Source organism: Podarcis liolepis, assembly GCF_965112155.1.
Source record: "Podarcis liolepis genome assembly, chromosome: 2".
In the NCBI taxonomy this organism is placed as follows: Eukaryota; Metazoa; Chordata; class Lepidosauria; order Squamata; family Lacertidae; genus Podarcis; species Podarcis liolepis.
The window spans coordinates 100644832-100665534 of record NC_139555.1 but is presented as its reverse complement, the minus strand read 5'-3'; the positions used below and the strand labels follow the sequence as shown (position 1 = coordinate 100665534).

The window sequence follows — 20703 nt, the reverse complement described above, 5'->3', positions numbered from 1 at the left end:
ATCAGGCCAATGACCCATCTAGCCAACCCAGATGCCTCTGGGAATATACTGCAAGCAGGGCCTGAGCGCAAGAGCGCTCTCGTCTCCTGTGTTTTCAAGCAGGAGGCAGTGGAGGTACAGGAATGCCAGCTGCTGGGACCTCCAAGTAGGGAGAATGTTATGGGGAGCAGGTCCCGTTTTCGAGTTTCCCATAAACAGTTGGTTGGCCATGGTGAGAGCAGGATGCCAGACTGGCTGTCCTGATCCAAGAGGATCTTCTTATGTACTTATGCTCTTAGAAAATGTGTTTTATCCCAGTGGAATTCAAGGGTTCATCTCCAGATCACACGAACCAATAGAAGAGCCCTTGCAGATTGCCTTTCCATACAGGTCCACCCTACCTATGAATTCAGATCTTGCCATTTCTATGCAGAGCAACTGTGAGTTGATTGGTCGATGCTGGCAGCCAGCAGCCAAGATTTCGCACAACTCATTGAGGCAGCTTTCTTCTCCCCAACAAAAAGTGCTCATTGCTCCGATCCTTGGAAGGGCTGGAAAATACACACACACACACACACACACACACACACACACACTACTGCTAAAAAGATACAGATGCAGCTCAGACGATCCAAACAGGGTTAGGTGCATTTTGACACAGCCCGGTTTTCAAGGAGAACTTTAAGAGAGGCTCACACACAAAACGGCTAAGAACAGGGCCCGCCTCGCACGCTGGAATTTGGCATATTGCTGCAGCATGGGCTCCTGCACTTGATTTCTTGCAGATGTTGCTCCGAGGCCCTCAGAATGGAAACAGCTGTCATCTAGACGAGGAGGAAAGAGCCTTTGGGTTTGGTGCCACACACAGCTTTCTTCGGGCGACTTCACAGATGGCCGCCACTCTGTCCCGAGACTCCACGGTGGAGCAACAGCTAACGTTAAGGAGTTGCATCTCTCTTTATGGGACACGGAATCTCTGTTGCACACAGACCACCCCACATTTCATCTTTCCTATTCTGCAGCCCCCTTTGCAGGCACGCCGCCATGCTGATCTATGTTACTGCATCTTTAAGACGAATAGGATCTTAAGAGCAAGCCGGTCAGTTAACGGACTTGCCTAGAAGAGATTAAGTGCTGCTGATCACATAATCATAGCATCATTGAGTTAGAGGGGACTCCTTGAGGGTCCTCTAGCCCAATCCTCAGCAATTCAGGAATCTCAACTAAACCATTCTCAAACACCCAGGTGTATGCACCCTCACTAAGAGCTGTTTGACAGCGGAATGGTCTTCCTCAGGAGGTTCTGGACTCTTCTTCCTTGGAGGTTTTAAAGCAGAGGTTGGGTGGCCATCTGTCATGGGTGCCTTACCTGAGATCCCTGCATTGTAGTACAAGATGGCCCTTGGGTCCTTTCCAACTCTACCATTCTATGATTCTCTGTTAACAAGACCACGATCTGCAATAACTTTGGCTATTTTAGAGGGAACCTGTGCCTGGGCTATCCCACCCCTCTTTATATAAAAACAATTTACTATCCTGTCTGTTAATATACTCCCCTACAATGCCAAGTAAAAATACTTCTGTTTCCCCCCCAAATGTATATTTCAACATATTTTTCATCTCATTGTATATCATTTCCCAGAAGCTTTTCACTTTCTTACATTCCCACCACTTGTGATAAAAATATCCTTCTTTTTCTATACATTTCCAACATTTATTACTTATTTTATTCTTGTGCCCTTGCTAGTGTCCTTTGCATCATTTAAGTCTCCACTTCCAGGGATTACCACCCCTTGTTTGAAGTTCTCTACCTTGTTAATCGTTTCCCTGAGAAAATAACACAGAGCCTCACTGGGCAAGTAAACAAAAGCTACTGTTATCGGCTCTCCTTAAAGGTAAAGGGACCCCTGACCATTAGGTCCAGTCGTGAACGACTCTGGGGTTGCGGCACTCATCTTGCTTTACTGGCCGAGGGAGCCAGCGTACAGCTTCCGGGTCATGTGGCCAGCATGACTAAGCCGCTTCTGGCCAACCAGAGCAGCACACGGAAACGCCGTTTACCTTCCTGCCAGAGCAGTACCTATTTATCTACTTGCACTTTGACATGCTTTCGAACTGCTAGGTTGGCAGGAGCAGGGACCGAGCAATGGGAGATTTGAACCGTCGACCTTCTGATCAGCAAGTCCTAGGCTCTGTGGTTTAACCCACAGTGCCACCCGCGTCCCTCCTTACAAACTGCCTATTACAATACCTGCTTGCCACCAAGAGACTTTCTTCTGTTACGACATACAGTCATTTTCTTAGCTGTGATTATCGCAACTCCCTGCATTTTGATGACCCCAGTGCACTAAATTGCTCTCTTCAAGCCCCTGCTGCCTTATGATTCTTTTTCTGCAAACCCTTTCCATTGAAGGGGTTTCCTGCAATAAAAGCATGTCCAGATGTTCCTGCTTTCGTCTTGCTTTGATAGCGGACACTTTCTAACAGGAGCCAACCCTCAGTTTTTTCTGTAGAGTACAGATGGACCAAAAATGTGGGTGTGGTTTGCTTTAGCTTCCTGTTGTTTGGGATCCAATTCATTAACACCAGTGATTCACCTGTAGTATTTATCATATGCCTGGAGGAATTCATTAGACCTTTCTATGACTGGCTTCATCCTCCAAGCAAAGATCCACTTAAGTCCCAGGGGAGAAGCCAGCTACAAGGATGGCGTAAAGGCTTCTTCTTCCATTCACATTGTCTTTTAATCCATGCTTTTAATCAATGGACTTATGTGGACTTGATCTCATGGCAACAGCCAATTGCGCCAAATAGGAGCAGGAAAGATGGTATGTGTAGATGGATAATGTGTGCAGGATTAATATGTGTGTGCGTGTGTGTGTGTGCACACACACACAGACACACACACAGTCACAAAGTGTGTGAGAGAGAGACAAACACTCGTTTAGGTGGTTTTCTGATAAGGTGACTTGATTATAATGACCCACAACTGGCCCACACTCAGGGACTGTCTTGCCCTGTCAAAGGTAGCTGCCCTGGCCTTCTGAATTCACTTGACCAGCCAGTCTGTTTGGGCTTCATATAAGCAGCATTATACATCTTGTTGAGCAACCATGGCACCATTACTTGGGAGTCTTAATGTGTTCGGTAGGCTGCACTATATGCTTATCTGGTAGTAGTTCCTGTTGAAACTCAGTAAAACTTACTTCTCAAGAGGCATGTGCAGAACTGAACTGTTGGCTTAGCCTGGCTTTACAGAATATTAAGACAATATGCAGCCTTTGTCCACACAATAGTATCTGCTGTTGAGCTACCCATGGCATTAGTAAATTGTTTCCACTTGCCAACTCACACATCTTAATCTGTTCTTCGGACAGATAAAGGATTCAACATGTTGCCAACTCTTGGCTGCTTCCTTCTTCCTTTGACTGACGCCATTAACCTCTAAAATTGCTATAGAAACTTTTATGAAGTTAAGGGTGAAATCACAGGCTTACATTTGGTATTTGGGGGGTTTCACCAGTGCATCAGAGAGTGACGGTTGTCAAATTCAGCACATGCGTGTTTTTCCTCTCCTCGATGCATCACCATGAATCTCTACACCTCTCTGGAATATGCTGATTAACACCAGTTAACGATCTGTCCCCAATTAACAATCTGTATGTAATTTCAAGAAGTAATTATATGTAATTATTGGCAATTATGGACTACCGATAAAGGTATTATGCATATGCAACTCCCTCCAAAGTACAAAACCATTCCTTTGGTTATCTGAAAACAGCACATTAAAGACATCTAAGGGTTTTACAGCCTAATGCTATGCATGTTTACTCAGAAGCAAGTCCTGTTGAGTTCAACGGGTTTGCTCCCAGGTAAGCAGGCAGAGAATTGCAGCTTTATAGACAGCAATCCTCAAATCATGTCTGCTTGAGTCACACCTTGATAAACTGCATTTTTAAAGATCTTATTATTAAAATGGTCATTTAAATAACAAATGCATAAAATGTAGCTAGGATAGGTACTTGTAGTACAGTTCAATGCAGGCTGAACTTTTCATATAAAATATTTCATAAATAAAATTTAGTGCTAATAGTAGTAGTACTAGCCTCATTGTTTTCCAGGAGGTTCAGTCACATTAGTTGCTTTGGGCCTAATATGTAATATGCCAACTTCTTGGTGCCCTAATACCTTAAAACAAACCTAAGAACTGTTTAATTTGACCAGGGCATAAATCAGGGGTGGTTCTTCAGGTGTTGTTGGACTGCCAACCCCTTTCAGCCTCAGCCAGCATGCCCAAGGGTCAGGGAAAATGAGATCTGGGGTCCACCAATGTCTGTAGGGCCACAGGGTCCACCCCAGCCTAAATGAATCATGCTCATACATTTAGTAAACCATATCTAGGTTTCCCTCCCCTCTAAATTTCCCATTTATGTCTACCATTTCTAATCCATTTAAGGTGTTAACATGGTCATCATGGTTCTGTCCAATAAGTGAAAAGGCAACACAGGAAGTGGCAGTTTGTACAAACCATGGCTAGTTAACAATGTGTGATAGACAAAATGGGATGTTTCCACTTGTGAGTGTAAGTCAAATGATTACTGCAGACTGTACTGCCATTCCCAAGATCCAGGGGTTATGAGGTGAACCTGCAGCCCACACAAGTTCCCTTGCTCTCTTATATGTCATGGACAGCTTTGTGTGCTTCAGCTGCATTGAAATGCATTGGGAACTGTCTTCTTGTGAGATGTCAATGGGGCACATCAGAATGATAACAGACACTGTGGGTTCTATTCCACTGAGCATAAAATGAGTCAAAAGGAAATAAACATATACCCCCTAATGAGATGGCAGTGAATAGAATCTACTGTAAAAAAACACACCAATATATTTTCAGTTTGGGCCAATATGTTCATTCATTGAAGCCAAGAAAGTCTTTCTTTTTATACATCACCTTGTTTCTTTTTCTTTCTTTATTTCTTTTTGTGTGGAAAAAAAATCATAATTATCACATTCTCCTTATGCACAACAAAAAGATTCTTAGCTGTGCTATGGATACATCCGTATCTGAGATTTCCTTCCAAGTCACTGCTTTCCAATAGGCAAGGCCATCTGTTCCCTCAGCATTACATGTACATTGATCCAAGGCCTGTTCCACAGTGGAGCTGGAGCAGGCCCAAAGACCCCATTTCTTAGGTCCAACTGGAGAGTCAGGGCTCCCACACCTGTCAGTTTGTTTGTCTGCCCCATTCCCCTCACACCAATTTGGGTTTTGCCATCTATTCCCATTGACTCTTGTTCTAACAGAGCCACCCAGTTCTCCACAGGTGGTGTAAGCTGGCAAGATCCTATTTAGCTGGGGGTCTACTGAAACCCGTTTTACAGCCCTGTAGTAAAAAGTACAACAACCAAAAGGGAAAAAAAGAAAAAAAGAATTTCCTTCTTTCCCGCTGTCTCATCTGAAAACAATATAGAACACATCTGGGTGTCAATCTCCCAATTGTTTAAAGCATACAGAGAAAAAAATCACATCCACCATAGCACACAGTACACTTTGAGCCCTATGTATATAACTACCATGTTGAAGCTGTTGTTGCTTTGTTCTACTTCCAAAGAATGGACTCCATTTTACCCTGAGGATAGGCCCTTCAAACTGCCTTCGTAATGGGTTTGAAGTGATTATCTCCCAAGGGTAGGCTTTAAGTCTGACATGATTAGGATGTATTCGTTTCATTATGAATTTCAGAAGAAGGCAGTGTTGAAGATACCTCTTGGTAATGAACAGCAGTTAACAAATGCCAGGAAACTAGAGCACCAGAAAACAATTCTATACTCAAAACAAGTTCATGCTGACACCACACAACTGAACCATTTACAACTGTTTTGGTCTATCCTCCCAAAAGTAGCTGAATTATTTTTTTTTAGCGACTCCAGCCCTCTCCAAATAGATGTAAACTTCCTTCTTAGACCTGGGTTCTTTTTCCAAACATTTGGTGGTTACGCGTTTTGCTTAAATGTCGTTGGAAAAACAGCAACGTATTTTTTTATTTTGTTTCAGTAACAGACGCCTGTATTTGTTTTACAGAATAACATAAAATGCAAGTGTTAGTAGATTATTATTATTAATATTATTATTTAAAAGCAACCCTGTAGGCCTCCGCAAGAGCTAATGAATTTATAAGAGGCTCTTTTGCGTTTAGAGCAGGTGCAGAAAGGAAAGCCTTGCTGATCCAGAAAAAAAATCTGATGGCAAAAGATAAAGGGTTCTGAAGCTCTGTTTGTTTAGCTCTAGCTGAAAAGCATGATGGATACGCATGAGTTTCCCAGGGACTCCTAAGATACAGAAATTCCTCTGATATTACAAAATACAAAAATATTTTTCTCCAAACTCTCATTTTCTTTGCATTTACAGAACAATCATGGAAATAACTTACACAATCTGGCAGAAGAATGACCAAAAGCAGGTGATGAAAATGAAAAATCAAGAGAGAGAAAATTAACTAGAAGCTAACTGCTGGTTATAGAAAACAATGGCAACTTAAAAGATGAGGGTGAACTGTGTATTAAGTGGGTGGCAGCTACTTGTGGGAAGGAGGTAAATTTGTGACGATTACATGCTAAAATAAATTTTATCCCTCCCTCCATCCCCAAAATAAAATGTGCAAAACATATTCACCATGCCAACGATTATGACTATTTATAGACCCTTGTCTATGACCTCCTTCTTACAGCTCCCAGCTCGCCAGGTATTTCCGTTACAATGAAAAGCACTTTTAAGACCTACAACAGTGCAAGTTGATGAAGTAGTTACATTCTCCAACACTGTGCTTGGGCAACGTGGTTATGCTATGATGCAGTTTTTGCTCTTTTGCCTTTTCCGGCTGTGTAACTGTCCTCGACCACCTAGCGTGGAAGACTTCGGCATGCTGTAGGAGCCGTATTTGTGAAGGAGCTCTTCGCCGGTGACGTACTGGAGGCGGCTGGGTTGCGGGATCGGTTCCCCAAGGAAGTAGCCTTCGTTGTCAGATTCGGAGGAGGAGGAGCACGTCGAGCACCAGTCGTATTCAGCAAAGTAGGGTCCCCACCTTTCGCTAAAGTGGTTCTGCAAAGCAAGGTCCGATACGGTCCTTGGACACTGGCCATACAGATTTCTCCGTGCGCCCTGCTCTGCCGTCTCTCGGCAACTTCTCTGCTGCAAGAACTGATCGTAGTCTTCCCTGGCTCGCAGAGAGGGCCTTTCTTTCAACTTGTAGCTCTGCTCGCTGGCGAGGTGAAGGGCATTGTCTGAGCGGGAGCGCCTGGACCGCCGGGGCCTGTGGGGGCGATACCGCCGGTCGTCATCTCGGAGATTAGTTCGTCTTGGGGTGCGCTCGCTCATGGGGGGATGCCGGGCACCTTCCTGCCCAGCCAATTTGTTCCCCGGCATCCCACTGTCATAGTCAAAGCTCTGGTGCATCCTTCCACGGGACGGTGTGTCCCTGTACCCAATGGGGTTAGTGAGGTCGTGCAGGTTGGCTTCCATATCTTGGTACTGTTGAACGGAAAGTAGGCTCCGGACAGACTCGGCACTCCTGAACTGGACGGAGGAATTCAGGGTCCCCATGTTGCTCAGCTTCTCTGAGACATTCATTCCAGAATCTTTGCTTAGATCAGGCATGGAAAATCGAGAGAGATGCTCTTGCCGCTTGGCCCCACCATCCGTAGAGAGTCCTTTTGGAAACAAGGGGGGGGGGGGGAAGAAAAAGAATTAAAGACTGTGGTTTCTGTTCATTTCTTCAATGGTATTGGACTGCAAACATGGCTATTTGACCTGTGATGCTGTATCTCTACAAAGGCAGTGTAATTGTGTGTATGTAATACATTACTGAGGACGCGGGTAGTGCTGTGGGTTAAACCACAGAGCCTAGGACTTGCCGATCAGAAGGTCAGCAGTTTGAATCCCCGCGACGGGGTGAGCTCCCATTGCTCTGTCCCATCTCCTGCCAACCTAGAAGTTTGAAAGCACGTCAAAGTGCAAGTAGATAAATAGGTACTGCTCCAGCAGGAAAGTAAACGGCATTTCCGTGCGCTGCTCTGGTTCGCCAGAAGCGGCTTAGTCATGCTGGCCACATGACCCGGAAGCTTTATGCCGGCTCCCTCGTCCAATAAAGCGAGATGAGCGCCACAACCCTAGAGTCGGTCACGACTGGACCTAATGGTCAGGGGTACCTTTACCGTTACCTAAGACATTAATGAGTGTTTTTCATTACTTAGACGGTACAAAGGATGGGGACTGGTATGATGGGACAGGGGCTATTGGGTGACTGTCCCCATTGGGCTCCATCAAAGGAGGTGTATTTAGGTAGTCTGCACTTTGTGCCAATCCCTTGATTCCATTGCTGCCTTAGACAGCTGCTGGAAAGAGCAAAAGAACTCTCCTATTCCTCAGACACCCGTCAGCAATGGCAGCCTCTAGGTACTCTCTGTTCCATCTCATTGGCCGCTCTTACCATGGCTGTATATAAATGTTTACAGTGGTGTCTCACAAGACGAAAAGAATCCGTTCCGCGATTATCTTTGCCTTGCGGTTTTTTCGTCTTGCGAAGCAAGCCCATTAGCGGCTTAGCAGATTAGCGCTATCAGCGGCTTAGCGGATCAGCAGATAAGCAGTTTAGCGGCTTAGCGGATCAGCTGATAAGCGGCTTAGCGGCTTGGGAAAAAGGGGGGGGAGGAAAAAACCCCTGCAGGAACTCGCAAGACATTTTCGTCTTGTGAAGCAAGCCCATAGGAAATTCGTTTTGCGAAGCACCTCCAAAACGGAAAACCCTTTCGTCTAGCGGGTTTTCCGTCTTGCGAGGCATTCGTCTTGTGGGGCACCACTGTATTTGCTATTGATTTCTGTTTGCATTTTCATGCATTTTCAACCAACTAACACACATTATTCAGGCCATACATGAAGACGCTAAAACCAAAATGAATTTTTTGCAGCAATCTGAAAATTCAAAATATGAATGAGATTCTTCCTTCCCAAAAAAACCTATTCCACAGATAAATAACTTTTGGAATGGACAGCAACATTATACTAAAATGACCAACATCTCTCCTTATTCATCAGAATGCACCCAACAGTTGCTTCAGAGCTGAGTAATTGAAAGCTACTGAAAATAATTTGTTCCTTCATTCACTCAGCTGAATTTTGCATCATCCAAACAGAAACAGAGCCCTGACAACAGTTAGCCTTACCACAAGCCCAAATCTAACATCATACTAGAAAATTAATTCTTAACTTAAAAATATCTAACTTTTATGTAAACATAACTATGCTGTTTAACATCTACACAAAACCACTAAGTGGGGTTATCTGGAGTTTTGGAGTATGTTGTCAGCAATATGCTTATGACACAGAACTCTACTTTTTTTTTTTTTTTTACATCTGCAGGTGAGGCAGTGGAAGTGCTGGACCAGTGTCTTGCCTCAGTAATGGATTGGATGAGAGCCAACAAACTGAAGCTCAATCCAGAGAAGACTGAGACAGTGTTAGTGGGTAACTCCCTACACCAGATGGGATGGGGTTACACTTCCTCTGAAGGAGCAGGTTTGTAGCTTAGGGGTACTCCTGGATCCTTTGTTGTCACTCGAGGCTCAGGTGTCCTCAGTAGCATGAGGTGTCTACCATCAGTTTTGGCTGGTGGCCCAGATGAACCCCTATCTGGACAGGGATAGCTGAACTTTTGTTGTCTATGCTCTGATAACCTCTAGGTTAGATGATTGCAATGTGTTATACATTGGGCAGCCCCTGAAGAGGGTTTAGAAACTTCAGCTAGTGCATAATTTGGTGGTCAGGTTGCTCAATGGAGCAAGACAGTTTAAGCATATTACACTGATCCTGGCCTGACTGCACTGCCAATTAGTTTCTGGGCCCAATTCAAAGTGCTGGTTTTGACCTGTAAAGCCTTAAACAGCTCAGGACTGTAATACCTCAAGGAACACCTCTCCCCATAGGAACCAACTTGGACCCTACAATCATCATCTGAGGCCCGTCTTTGCATTCCTTCTTCATGAGAGGGTGGGAAGGCAACAACATGAGAACAAGCCTTTTCTGTGAATATCCATGTACAAATTGAAAATTTCAGAAAACAGCGTGAGAATTTTCATATGCAAATGTAAAGATTGGTCAATGGGGGTGATAATATTTCCTCAGCTTTTACCTCACGTAGATACATATGTAACCTTCTGGTCAGATGTGATGCGAGAAGAAATAAGTGATTTTCAAAAGGAAATAATATATTTCCTTACTGTGAAGAAGATTCAAGTAGTAATAGCCATTAGTTTGCCTGTTGCTTTTGCTATATCTGCAAAATTCATCTTAAGGATTAAAAATCCTGTCAGAATTTTAAACCATCTAATCCATTTTAAGTGTGCAGGGTTCACTTCATAAAAGCTTTCTGGTGACTCATGATGGAAAACAGAAATAGGAAGCTTCTAGAACAGGCGTGTGAGTGTGTCATATGGTCCATGTGATGCACTCAGTCTCCAATATATTTTCTGTAAGTCCACAGTTTGATCAAGTTTGTCAGATTCTCTCTTTCAACCTTTTTATGGTTTGCAGCTCTTGTGCTTTGGAAGACAAGCTTGAAAATCTGCTTAAGAAGAAAGCATAGGTTTCAAAAGCGTCTGAATTGTTAGTCTCTCCCCCCCCCTTCCTTTCAACCACTGTGATGAAACTTGTTCTTGGCTACAGCAGCAAAGTCTGAATGAATGGCTTTGAAAGGTTACTGCATGTATGACTGTGTGAGGGATTTGAGAATGGTAATATCAGCACATCTGGAGTTATTGGAGATATTGACTAAATCAGCCTTAGATCCCAATATGTTGGGCGGTATTTAGCTTTCTGTTCATTTTACAAGCAAAAGGCTTGACCTTTATATACTTGTTCTATATTTGTACCATAGGAAGGATTTATGCCCCACCCCCAACTAATTGCAAGTCATTTGGAGCATGAAGATCCACTGCAAAATTCTTGTTGTAATGCGTACCTGACCTGAGAACAGGCACAAGTACAAGTCCATACCATATTCGGATTTTTCACCATGGAAACTGGAAGTTGAAAAGAGGCCTTTTGTACAATGTGTATGTGATACGGATATGAAGAGGAGCAGTTTTGTTCCTGTCCAGGAGAGGGCAGTAGTGCACAGGCACACGAGGGACAAGGCATGATCCACTCTAGCAATGTTTGTGCAATACTTGTGGCGATAAACGTGAAAACGCCATGCCAACACACAGTAATCACAGGTCTGGCCTATTAAATACCTAACGGGCTGCCATCTGAAAGATGTGAGATCAAACCTCTGTTCACTTGTGTAGCCAGTGGGTGACCTTGGCTTGATCCCACATTTTCCGGCTTCCCTTTCTCGACCTATAGCCCTTGTGGAATGGGAATTCATCCTACAGGTCTTGGAGGAATTGCTTTGTGGCAAGGGAAGAAGGAAGGAAGAGTTGGGGACAACCTTTTAACTTCTTGTTTCCGAAGCTGTGGAACCCAGCAGGTGCTTGCTGTGATTCTTTGATATCATAGAAGATATTAGGGAGGTCCTGCTGCCACCACACACAAAATGTTGGTGGTGAAAAATAGTGCTATAGTGGCAAATTGGTACTGTGGGAATATATGGTGATTAAGCGCTGTTTGGGGATGTTGTCAGGACAAGATAGAGTCGCTTCTGACTCACAATTCTGTGCTTCTAGATAGGCTTTTACAAGAATCAGGTGAGCTCCTATATGTGGGACTATTAGGCCACATCAGCACCATATATTCAAAGCATTATTAAACCACTTTAACAATCATGGCTTCACCCAAAGCATCCTGGGACCGTAGTTTAGTTTATTCCCCTCACAACGCTGTAATTCCCAGAGTCCCCTGGGAAAATGGATATATTGTTAAACCACTCTGAAAAAATGTAGCACTATGAGAAGAATGGGGGTTTCCTAGCAACTCTCCACATTATTAACAAACTATAGTTCTCAGAATGCTTTGTGGGAAGCCGTGACTGTTCATGTGGCACAGTGGTGCTTTAAATGCAAAGATGTGGCCTTACTTTGAGGTGAGCCACCCACATAACATTAGCAGAGCTGAAGCCATGAAGAAGAAATGTTATGTTACACAGACAAGTTCTCCCTTGAAAAAAGGCCAATCCCTTTAAAAAGCAGAAAACAGTGTTCGAGAAACGATCCAAAAAGACCTTTTCACTTTGAAATAGCTGCATAAATATTAATTAGGCATTGTTTTGGTCATAAATTGCAGGGCTGTCAACCAGGATCTTTTAGCTGATTAACTGTTTGGCTTTTAACTGATTAAATTTGCATATATTACATTCTGCAACATCTCAATAAAAAAAAAGCCCTTTTCCCTTGAGGATCCTGAAATAAGGTGACAGTTTCTCTCCATGAGATAACATTTTAAGAGAGAGAGGGCGTGACTCTTCCATTAGCCTGAGCTGACATGGTCCATGGCCAGGGGTGATGGGAACTGCAGTCTAGCAACATCGGGAGGGCCAGAGGACTGGCTTCAAAATTTCTACCTTCCAGTAACCTTCTCCGCACTGTTTTGTTTGCTGAGCAATCCTTGTCTATTTCCTCTCCACTGCAAACCTCTGTTCGCTTGCAGTATTTTTGCCTGCACTGAGCAGGCACTCCAACACCTCAGCAACACATTCCCTGCTGCCCTAGTCGGTTGGCGTTCTTCAGCTGTGATTTTAACCACACCTACTTGTTAATAATAGCAGAGCCAAGAGCTACATGTAAGCTTGTTCATTACATCAGCAGTACTGAAATCTTTCAACAAAGCATTGATGTAGCTGGGAGTTTTCATTGTCTGAACTCGGTAATCCTTTTTACCCCCCCCCCCCCCCCGTTTTGGAGAATAAACAGAATCCGTTCGACAAAGCGAGTGTGTTATGTGACTTAACTAGCATGCTTTCAAATTCTGCAATTAAAGCTTTAGTTGACTAATCCCACCGAGTGACTGACTGAAACTTGCAGCCCCGTGCGGCTAAAGTTTGGGTTTTCAGGTCCAAGCCAAATTCTCGCACGAGTCTGGAACCTTTGGGGAACTCTGTGCTCGACGGCGTCAGCAATTTTAAGGCTAGCCCTTTGAAAGAGGAACCTGTGGTGAGATGTTCCAGTCAGCCATTTGCCTTTCTCCCTGGAGGGCAATATGGCAACATGGAATGGAGCTAGAGAGAATAGCAACTATTAAATACGGTTTTAAAACAGGCCAGCTAAATGGAACTTCCATTTACAAAGGGAGTTTATCTGTACAGGATTTTGGCTGGCGATAGCATGTCCATCTTGCAAATCTCTCTGGCCTCGGTTGGAAACAGAATCCTGGCCCTCAGCCTGAGAATTCTTGTGTTCTTCAGACAAGCTGCCATAGCAATCCTTCCTTCTCTCCTCTACCCTGCACCATGTCTTGCCACCCCATTACTGAAGACGCTAAGTGTGTTTGGGATTGGGTCTGGTAAGGGCCTGGATGGTTAAAATGCATGCCATCTTGGGATCCATGATGGATGAAAAGCAGGGTTTATAATGTGAGAAAATAAATGCATGGAAACTTATGATGTGGGGAGAGGAAGGAACAAAAGGCATTGCTAGGGCATGTGCCTTGCAAGGAGGAGAGTTCCAGGTTCAATGGCTGGCATCTGTGATTAAAAGGATTAGATTGTGGGTGGTGTGAAAATATATCAAGGACTCTGAAGTGCTGTCGCCAGATATTGATATTGAGCCAGATCAGCCTTCCCTAACTTTGGGTCCCATCAACACCTGGCAACATGGCCAATGGTCAATGATGATGGGATTTGCAGCCCAACGACATCTGGAGACTCAGGCTGGACAAACGGTGTGACCTTGTAGTCAGAGGCCCCCTCTTGTCCCTGCTTCTCCACAACACTGGCTGCTACTGGTGAGAGAACCCCAGTGAAAATGGAACAGGGAGCAGAAATTGCTGTAGTTTGCATGTTTGTGTCTCGTCAAGTTGGAAATCAGGCAAATCATTTTTGTTTTTTAAGCCCACAAGTGATGCAAAATCAATCACTTCTTTTTACATAACTTTGACATTTCCTTTACACTGAGATGAATGTTAAGTTTTGTTAATTAGCAGGCATGAGACAAATAGCTTGGCTGAAACCGAACTGCAGCGGAACGGAGAACGCGCTGCCTGTGACGAACGCAGGCTGGAATGGAAATTGCTGCCTTCTTACATCCCCAGCTGCTGGAGACGTAGGAAATGTACAACACAAGGATCGGCCCATCACAGATTGCTATTATTGCACACTATTGGAGGGGGGGAAGGAGGAGGCAACCTGACATGAGGTTGCCATTTTTGATGGCAGCCCCTTGTTTCTTCCTAACATCTAGTTCCAACCTTAATCACCAACCAGACCTCCTCAGGAAGAAAGGCAGACAGTCAGTCTGCTCGCTCATTAGCTCTTCCCGTCTTCTCCCTCCCCTAGCAGTTCCGGAGAAAAATCAGTTCTGTGAAAAGTTCCTGCAGTCAAGCAGCGCAGAGGTCAGCACTTGGAAGGACTGACTGTTAGTACAGGATCTCCCACAGAAGAAAGCAAAGCGCCCGTCCCAGAATGTGTACTGAAATATACCCAGAACTGGGTCAACGTCCCTCTTTACAGCTTTCTATAGCTCTCTCCCTCTCTCTCCCCTAACCCCCCGGAAACAGACACATGGGATTCTCTGATTACTGGAGGGTTGGATTTGATTCTGGCAGCGATGTGAAACGCCTAGGCTGTCAGGATGACAGAGCTCAGAAACTATTTCAATTAGAAAAAGAATCCCTCCCCCCACGGCCCCCTCCAATGCCTTCAAAATCAAACACAGAAATGTTTATTTTGGCATTTGTTCTTTTTGTCTTTTGCCCCATTCCAACAAGCTTTCTGAACAAACTCATTTGCAGATTCTTCATCATTCGCCCTGAACCCAAGACATGCATCCCTGTCTGCAAATCCAGTTTATGGACTTTGCGAACTACGTAGGGGGGAAGCGGGGAGGGAAAGATAATGCAGCTCTCTATGTGTTTCTGCAAATATAATTTTCTAGATACTCGGTTTTGGCATCCGACTTTGTCAGGAACGTTTTATTAAGATCAAATGCTAGAAAGTCATAAGATCTCGGCATGACAGCAGCCTCTGGCTCCTTGTTCCTGATAGAAAAGGCAGCTGAACAAGGAAGATTCAAAATTCTCCTGAGAACGGCTGGGGTTGGAGGGGTATGTAAGGGGCAAAATGTTTTGCTTCCAGGCACCATCACCAGAACATGGCGCAAGAACTATCTCTCTGTATGGGCAGGAACCCCGCAATTGTTGCCATCTGCGCAGCACCAAACACACATTGTCAACACCAACTTAGAGCAATGGTCGTCTGATTACCTTCACACACACACAAAGTACTCCATTGTCTCTTGAGATGGATGGATGCCAACAACACAAACCAATGTCATAAGATCCCCAAGTGCAAAGTTGTAGATCACATTTACTTTCCATTTGGCTTCAAAACGAATGGTTAAAACGGGAAAGTTGCCATGCCACCCAATTTTGCCAATGAAGGAACTGAAACTAGTTGAAACTAGGTGACAGCAACTTTCCCAAACCCTCCTAGCTAGGCTGTCTTCAACACAGTTGAAATATATAAAAAGTAATAATATATGTCCAGTAGCACCTTAGAGACCAACTAAGTTTCTTCTGGGTATAAGTTTTCGTGTGCATGCACACTTCTTCAGATACCTTCTGCGGGGATGGCATTTGCAACCGGGTATAGCAGAATCTTGCAAGGTGCCACGATTCTCAGTTGCAAATTGCTGGTCTTGGCCAGGGGTCCTCAAATTATAGCCCGTGGGCCAAATCTGGCCTGCCAGGGTCCTGAACCCAGCAATTGCTGAACCCGCCACTGTCTAATGGGCCTATGGCCCTCCTCTCCCAGCCTGCCTGTCTCCATCGCCCCCCTCCCCAAACATCCTGCTGCCCGGAGCAGAGAGAGATTTAAATGCATGATATACATGCCAAAGCCCGCTTTTGCATTTCATGAACTCAGGCAGAGGCGCTTTGCAGCATTTCTGTTGCCATCTGGGCATTTCCTTCTTTTGCCAGGGTCTCCGTTAATCCCCTTCTCGCCATGCTTGGCACCGCCACACCCACCCACCCAAATCCCTTTTTCTTAGTTTCACCCCGCAGGTGCACCGCAGCAAGGCAAACAAGTGCCAGATTTACGTATAAGCTAAAAAATAGCTTAGGGCCCCACTCTCTTGGAGCCCCCCCCCAATAAAGAAAAAAAATATGTGCAGTGTGCATAGGAATTCGTTCATATTTTTTTCAAACTAGAGTCCAGCCCCCAACAGTGTCTGAGGGACAGTGAACTGGCCCCTGTTTAAAAAGTTTGAGGATCGTGGCAGCCTGCAAACCCTAACTCCGCTCAGCTCAGTCAGTCACAAAAAAAGATGGCGGTGAAAGTCAAACTCTGTTTTAATGGCTTGTTTTGCCTCTACCAGCATTCCCACTCCTAAACAGAGTTTGGATCTGGCATCCTTAAGCCAGCAAAATTTTGCTGGCTTTCTATATTTTGGATTGCTGCTTTAGTTATTACTATAGTGAGTCCCCACACTGGCTTTTATTATTAAAACACACACACACACACACACACACACACACACACACACACACAGCACCCCTAGCTTTTATTAGCTTTGTTAGTTGTCATCCAACTTTCTAACTTGACTACAACTAAAATTAAGTTTTCCTAAAATCTTACAAACGCGATATCATGGCACAGTCTTGTTAAGTCTGAAGCATGCTGGGAGAGGTGTTTTTTGACATACGAACATCTAAAAATATCTGACAACACAGAGCTTCATCTTCCCAAAAGAAAATGTACTTTTAATTTCCCTCCTGAAATTCAGGTCCGCATTTATTTTGAAGTCATCCTTGGCAAAGACAGGAGCTTTTGGCTGGTTTGCTGAATGGGTAGATTATGTCATTAGTGCCTTCACAGGGAGGTGTACTCTGGGATACTGGGTGGACTTCTGAGAACTGCGGACAGGATGGATTTGTGCATGACACTAAAGATGTCAACCAGTTATAAGACTTCTATTATTTTCATTTAACCAGCCCATTACAGGATTACATCTAAATAAATTTGCATTCAGCCAAACAGATTGGGGTTTATTTTATTTTATTTTTAAAAACAGATATTTACATGAGTGTAAGTTAAATTAATAAAGGCAAATTGGGCCAACTACAATGAAGCAACACTCTTAGAGGAATGGGGTATCACCTGATCTCGCCCACCCATTGTTAAGAGTAGCCATGTTGTCTGTTTTCATGCACTTTTACAGTAATGCTCTAGAACCAACCTGACATAAAAACAACAACTGCAGGCAAATCTAAATTACATTTCCAGCCACACTGATTGCCAATTTAATCAACTATAGATTAAGTTGATTCATTTATTGATTAAAAGTAGCAGCCCAACTTGTGTCTGAACTATTTGGAACTTGTGCAAAGCAAGCAGAACTTTTAGAATTAGCAGAAGAGTTCCAGTTTTTGATTCAACCACCAACTCCATCAAGCTTGACTGACATGAAACCACCATTTGACTCACACTCCGCAGTCGTAAAATGTAGGAATTTAACTACTTGTATTATGCTTCCAAAAACCTTTCTGAGACCTGTGGAGCATGTTTCCATGAGATTTCTTATTTCCAGCATTAAAAGCAAATGGAGCAAGCAAGAATTCAGACTTCCACAAAGACGATCGCTTGGCCAGATGGCACAGGACACAGCAATCTTCTAAACAGCCGCTTAACCTTTGGGAGCCCATGGCCATACCCTAATTATGGATTTCACTGCTCCTGAGTTAAATTCTACATTATAGCCTGGTATAGGATAAAATTCAGGGGTCAGCATACTTTTTCAGCAGGGGGCCGCTCCACTGTCCCTCAGACCTTGGGGGACGGACGGACAGACTATATTTTGAAAATATAATAACGAATTCCTATGCCCCACAAATAACCCAGAGATGCATTTTAAATAAAAGCACACATTCTACTCATGTAAAAACACACTGATTCCTGGCCTTAGTTTGCCTACCCATGGGATAAATCCATGCAATATACTTCTGAGGCACACTTGACCCAAGCAGATTTCCTAGTAACTGTAGGTTGCATTTTGATTGCAAATCTGCTCCAGCCCTACCAGTTTACAGAAAGCCAGAAGATGCAGTCACTGTGAATGGCTTCCCTCCTGCCTTTGTTTCCTTCAGCATCACAGAGAAAGTAGTATTAGGGGATGAAATATCTCTACTCCTATTTGCATCTCCTCTTTAGTTTCAAGCTGCCGAATTAGGTTGCCTTATTTGTACTGTTTCATACAATATCGTATGGATTCGTTTTTGTTGGGATTTACTTGCAGACAAGATAATTTTTCATTGTTGCTAATATTCGTTTGTTATTTTGTGAGCCAATTCCATGAGAAAGTGGCATACAAATAAACGAGTGAACTGGGACGTCTCATGAGTCTCTAATAAAAAGAGGCCACAAGAGCTCTCCTGGATCAGATCAAAGGTTCATCTAGTCTAGCATCCTATATCCCAGGTAAGGTAATGGTAAAGGGACCCCTGACCATTAGGTCCAGTGGTGACCGACTCTGTTGTTGCAGCGCTCATCTCACTTTATTGGTCGAGGGAGCTGGCGTACAGCTTCCGGGTCATGTGGCCAGCATGACTAAGCTGCTTCTGGCAAACCAGAGCAGCGCACAGAAACGCCGTTTACCTTCCTGCCGGAGCGGTACCTATTTATCTACTTGCACTTTGACGTGCTTTCGAATTGCTAGGTTGGCAGGAGCAGGGACCGAGCAACGGGAGCTCAGCCAAGGAGGTGAAAGCAAATGCCTCCAAGAATCCCATAAGAAGACCGTGAAGCCATAGCTGTATCTCGCTGTGGCGCAGAGCAGCTATACAGTGACATGCTGCTTCTGAAGCAAGGTTTCAGCAGCATCCCAGAACAATAGTTTCGCAGGCAACAGACAACCAGAGAAGGACTTTCTTCAAGAAGGCTCTTTCCACCATCCCTCCCCACCCCCAACCCCGGAAGTGGCAGGATTCTGGCTTCCTTTGCAGTCCCTATGTGCTTTCCAAAGCCCCATGAAATAAGATTTATTTGAAATCCTACCCCAGGAATTTTTCTAAGCGGGTCTGCCTGCAACTTGTTTACACCAGAGCATCGTTTCATTTCAGAGCAACCTTGGAATTTGTGGGGGGCGGGGGGGGGGGAGAGAATGGAACCATTATATAAATGAAAGCAGCTAAAAGAAAACAGGGCCACGAGAAGAATAAAAAGCAAGAGAGAGTCAGAGAACCAGACAGGCATTCGAGTCAATATTGTTCTTCAGTCCGGCTTTCATGTTCGTGACAGCACTCAAATGCTTTCAAGGCATGGCTTGTCTCATCTCTGCACATTATGTTTATGGGGAATGACTGGTCGCCACAATGCCTTTTAAAGCCGTATGAAACTGCTTTGTACCAAGCAAGCCTCCTTTCCCCCAACATGGTGCCCTTCTCCAAATGGTTTGGACTACTGCTCCCACCACAACTGCCATGCTGGCTGGGGAGAATTTGTAATCCAAAAGTGTCTGGAGGCTGCTAGATTGGGAAAGGCTACTAAGCTTAACTTGGGAGGAATGCCCCTTGAACTCCACTGGGCTTTCTTCTGAGTAGTAGTAGAAGAGCTTGGATTTGATATCCCGCTTTATCACTACCCGAAGGAGTCTCAAAGCGGCTAACAATCTCCTTTCCCTACCTCCCCCACAACAAACACTCTGTGAGGTGAGTGGGGCTGAGAGACTTCAGAGAAGTGTGACTAGCCCAAGGTCACCCAGCAGCTGCATGTGGAAGAGCAGGGAATCGAACCCGGTTCACCACATTACGAGTCCACTGCTCTTAACCACTACACCACGCTGGCTCTCCAGAGTAGACATGTATAGGATTGCACTGTAACTTCAGTGCACAGGTCCATCTAGCTCAGAGGTCTGGTGGGTGCCATTGCAGGCCGATGTTCTCCCCTCCTGCTGAGATCTGACGGGGAAGCCCCAGCGACGGTTTCCTAGGCAGCAAACAAAGCTTCTAGGCTGAGCTTGCTTGCCTGGGAAATGGATCCTGCCCGCTTGTTCAATTAGCGAATCGCAAGCAGGCATGGAGGGCAGGTCACCAGGAGGCGAAGACCCGTGGCTTGCTGAGCAACCACTTTTCACTGGATCTAGAGCTGGGAAATGGCCCTCTCCCTGATCCAAACCAAGCATATTTCAGGGAATTCTGGGAGCCACAGGAGGGCTTCCTAAGATGGCCGCTATTGGCAGGCATGTGGGAGAAGGCAGTCCTTCAGATACCCAGTCCCAACCTATTTTTAGGGTATTTAAAGGTTGTCGCCGGCACTTTGAATTATGTCAAAAAGCAAACCGGACGCCAATGCAGTTGTTTCACTAAAGGAGTCATGTGCTTCCCATATGCAACCCTTCCTTATTATCTGGCAGAAATTATTAAGTAGATACAGTCATACCTTGGAAGTCGAATGGAATCTGTTCTGGAAGTCCGTTTGACTTCCAAAACGTTTGGAAACCAAAGCATGGCTTCTGATTGGCTGCAGGAAGCTCCTACAGCCAATTGGAAGTCGCGGAAGCCCCATTGGACGTTCGGCTTCCAAA

The 20703-nt window shown here is 44.6% G+C and overlaps 1 protein-coding gene across 2 annotated transcripts in view; it reads right to left on the bottom strand.

The window, feature by feature from the left end:
* Positions 1 to 4931: 4931 nt before the first annotated feature.
* The window catches only part of PRICKLE2 (prickle planar cell polarity protein 2), a 259498-nt gene continuing 243726 nt past the window's right edge, over positions 4932 to 20703 (bottom strand). For both annotated transcript variants that reach the window (XM_083491472.1, XM_083491473.1), the window contains one exon: positions 4932 to 7686. In XM_083491472.1, coding sequence (XP_083347598.1) covers positions 6818 to 7686 — 869 coding nt within the window. In that variant the 3' untranslated portion in view covers positions 4932 to 6817. The remainder of the gene's footprint in view (positions 7687 to 20703) is intronic.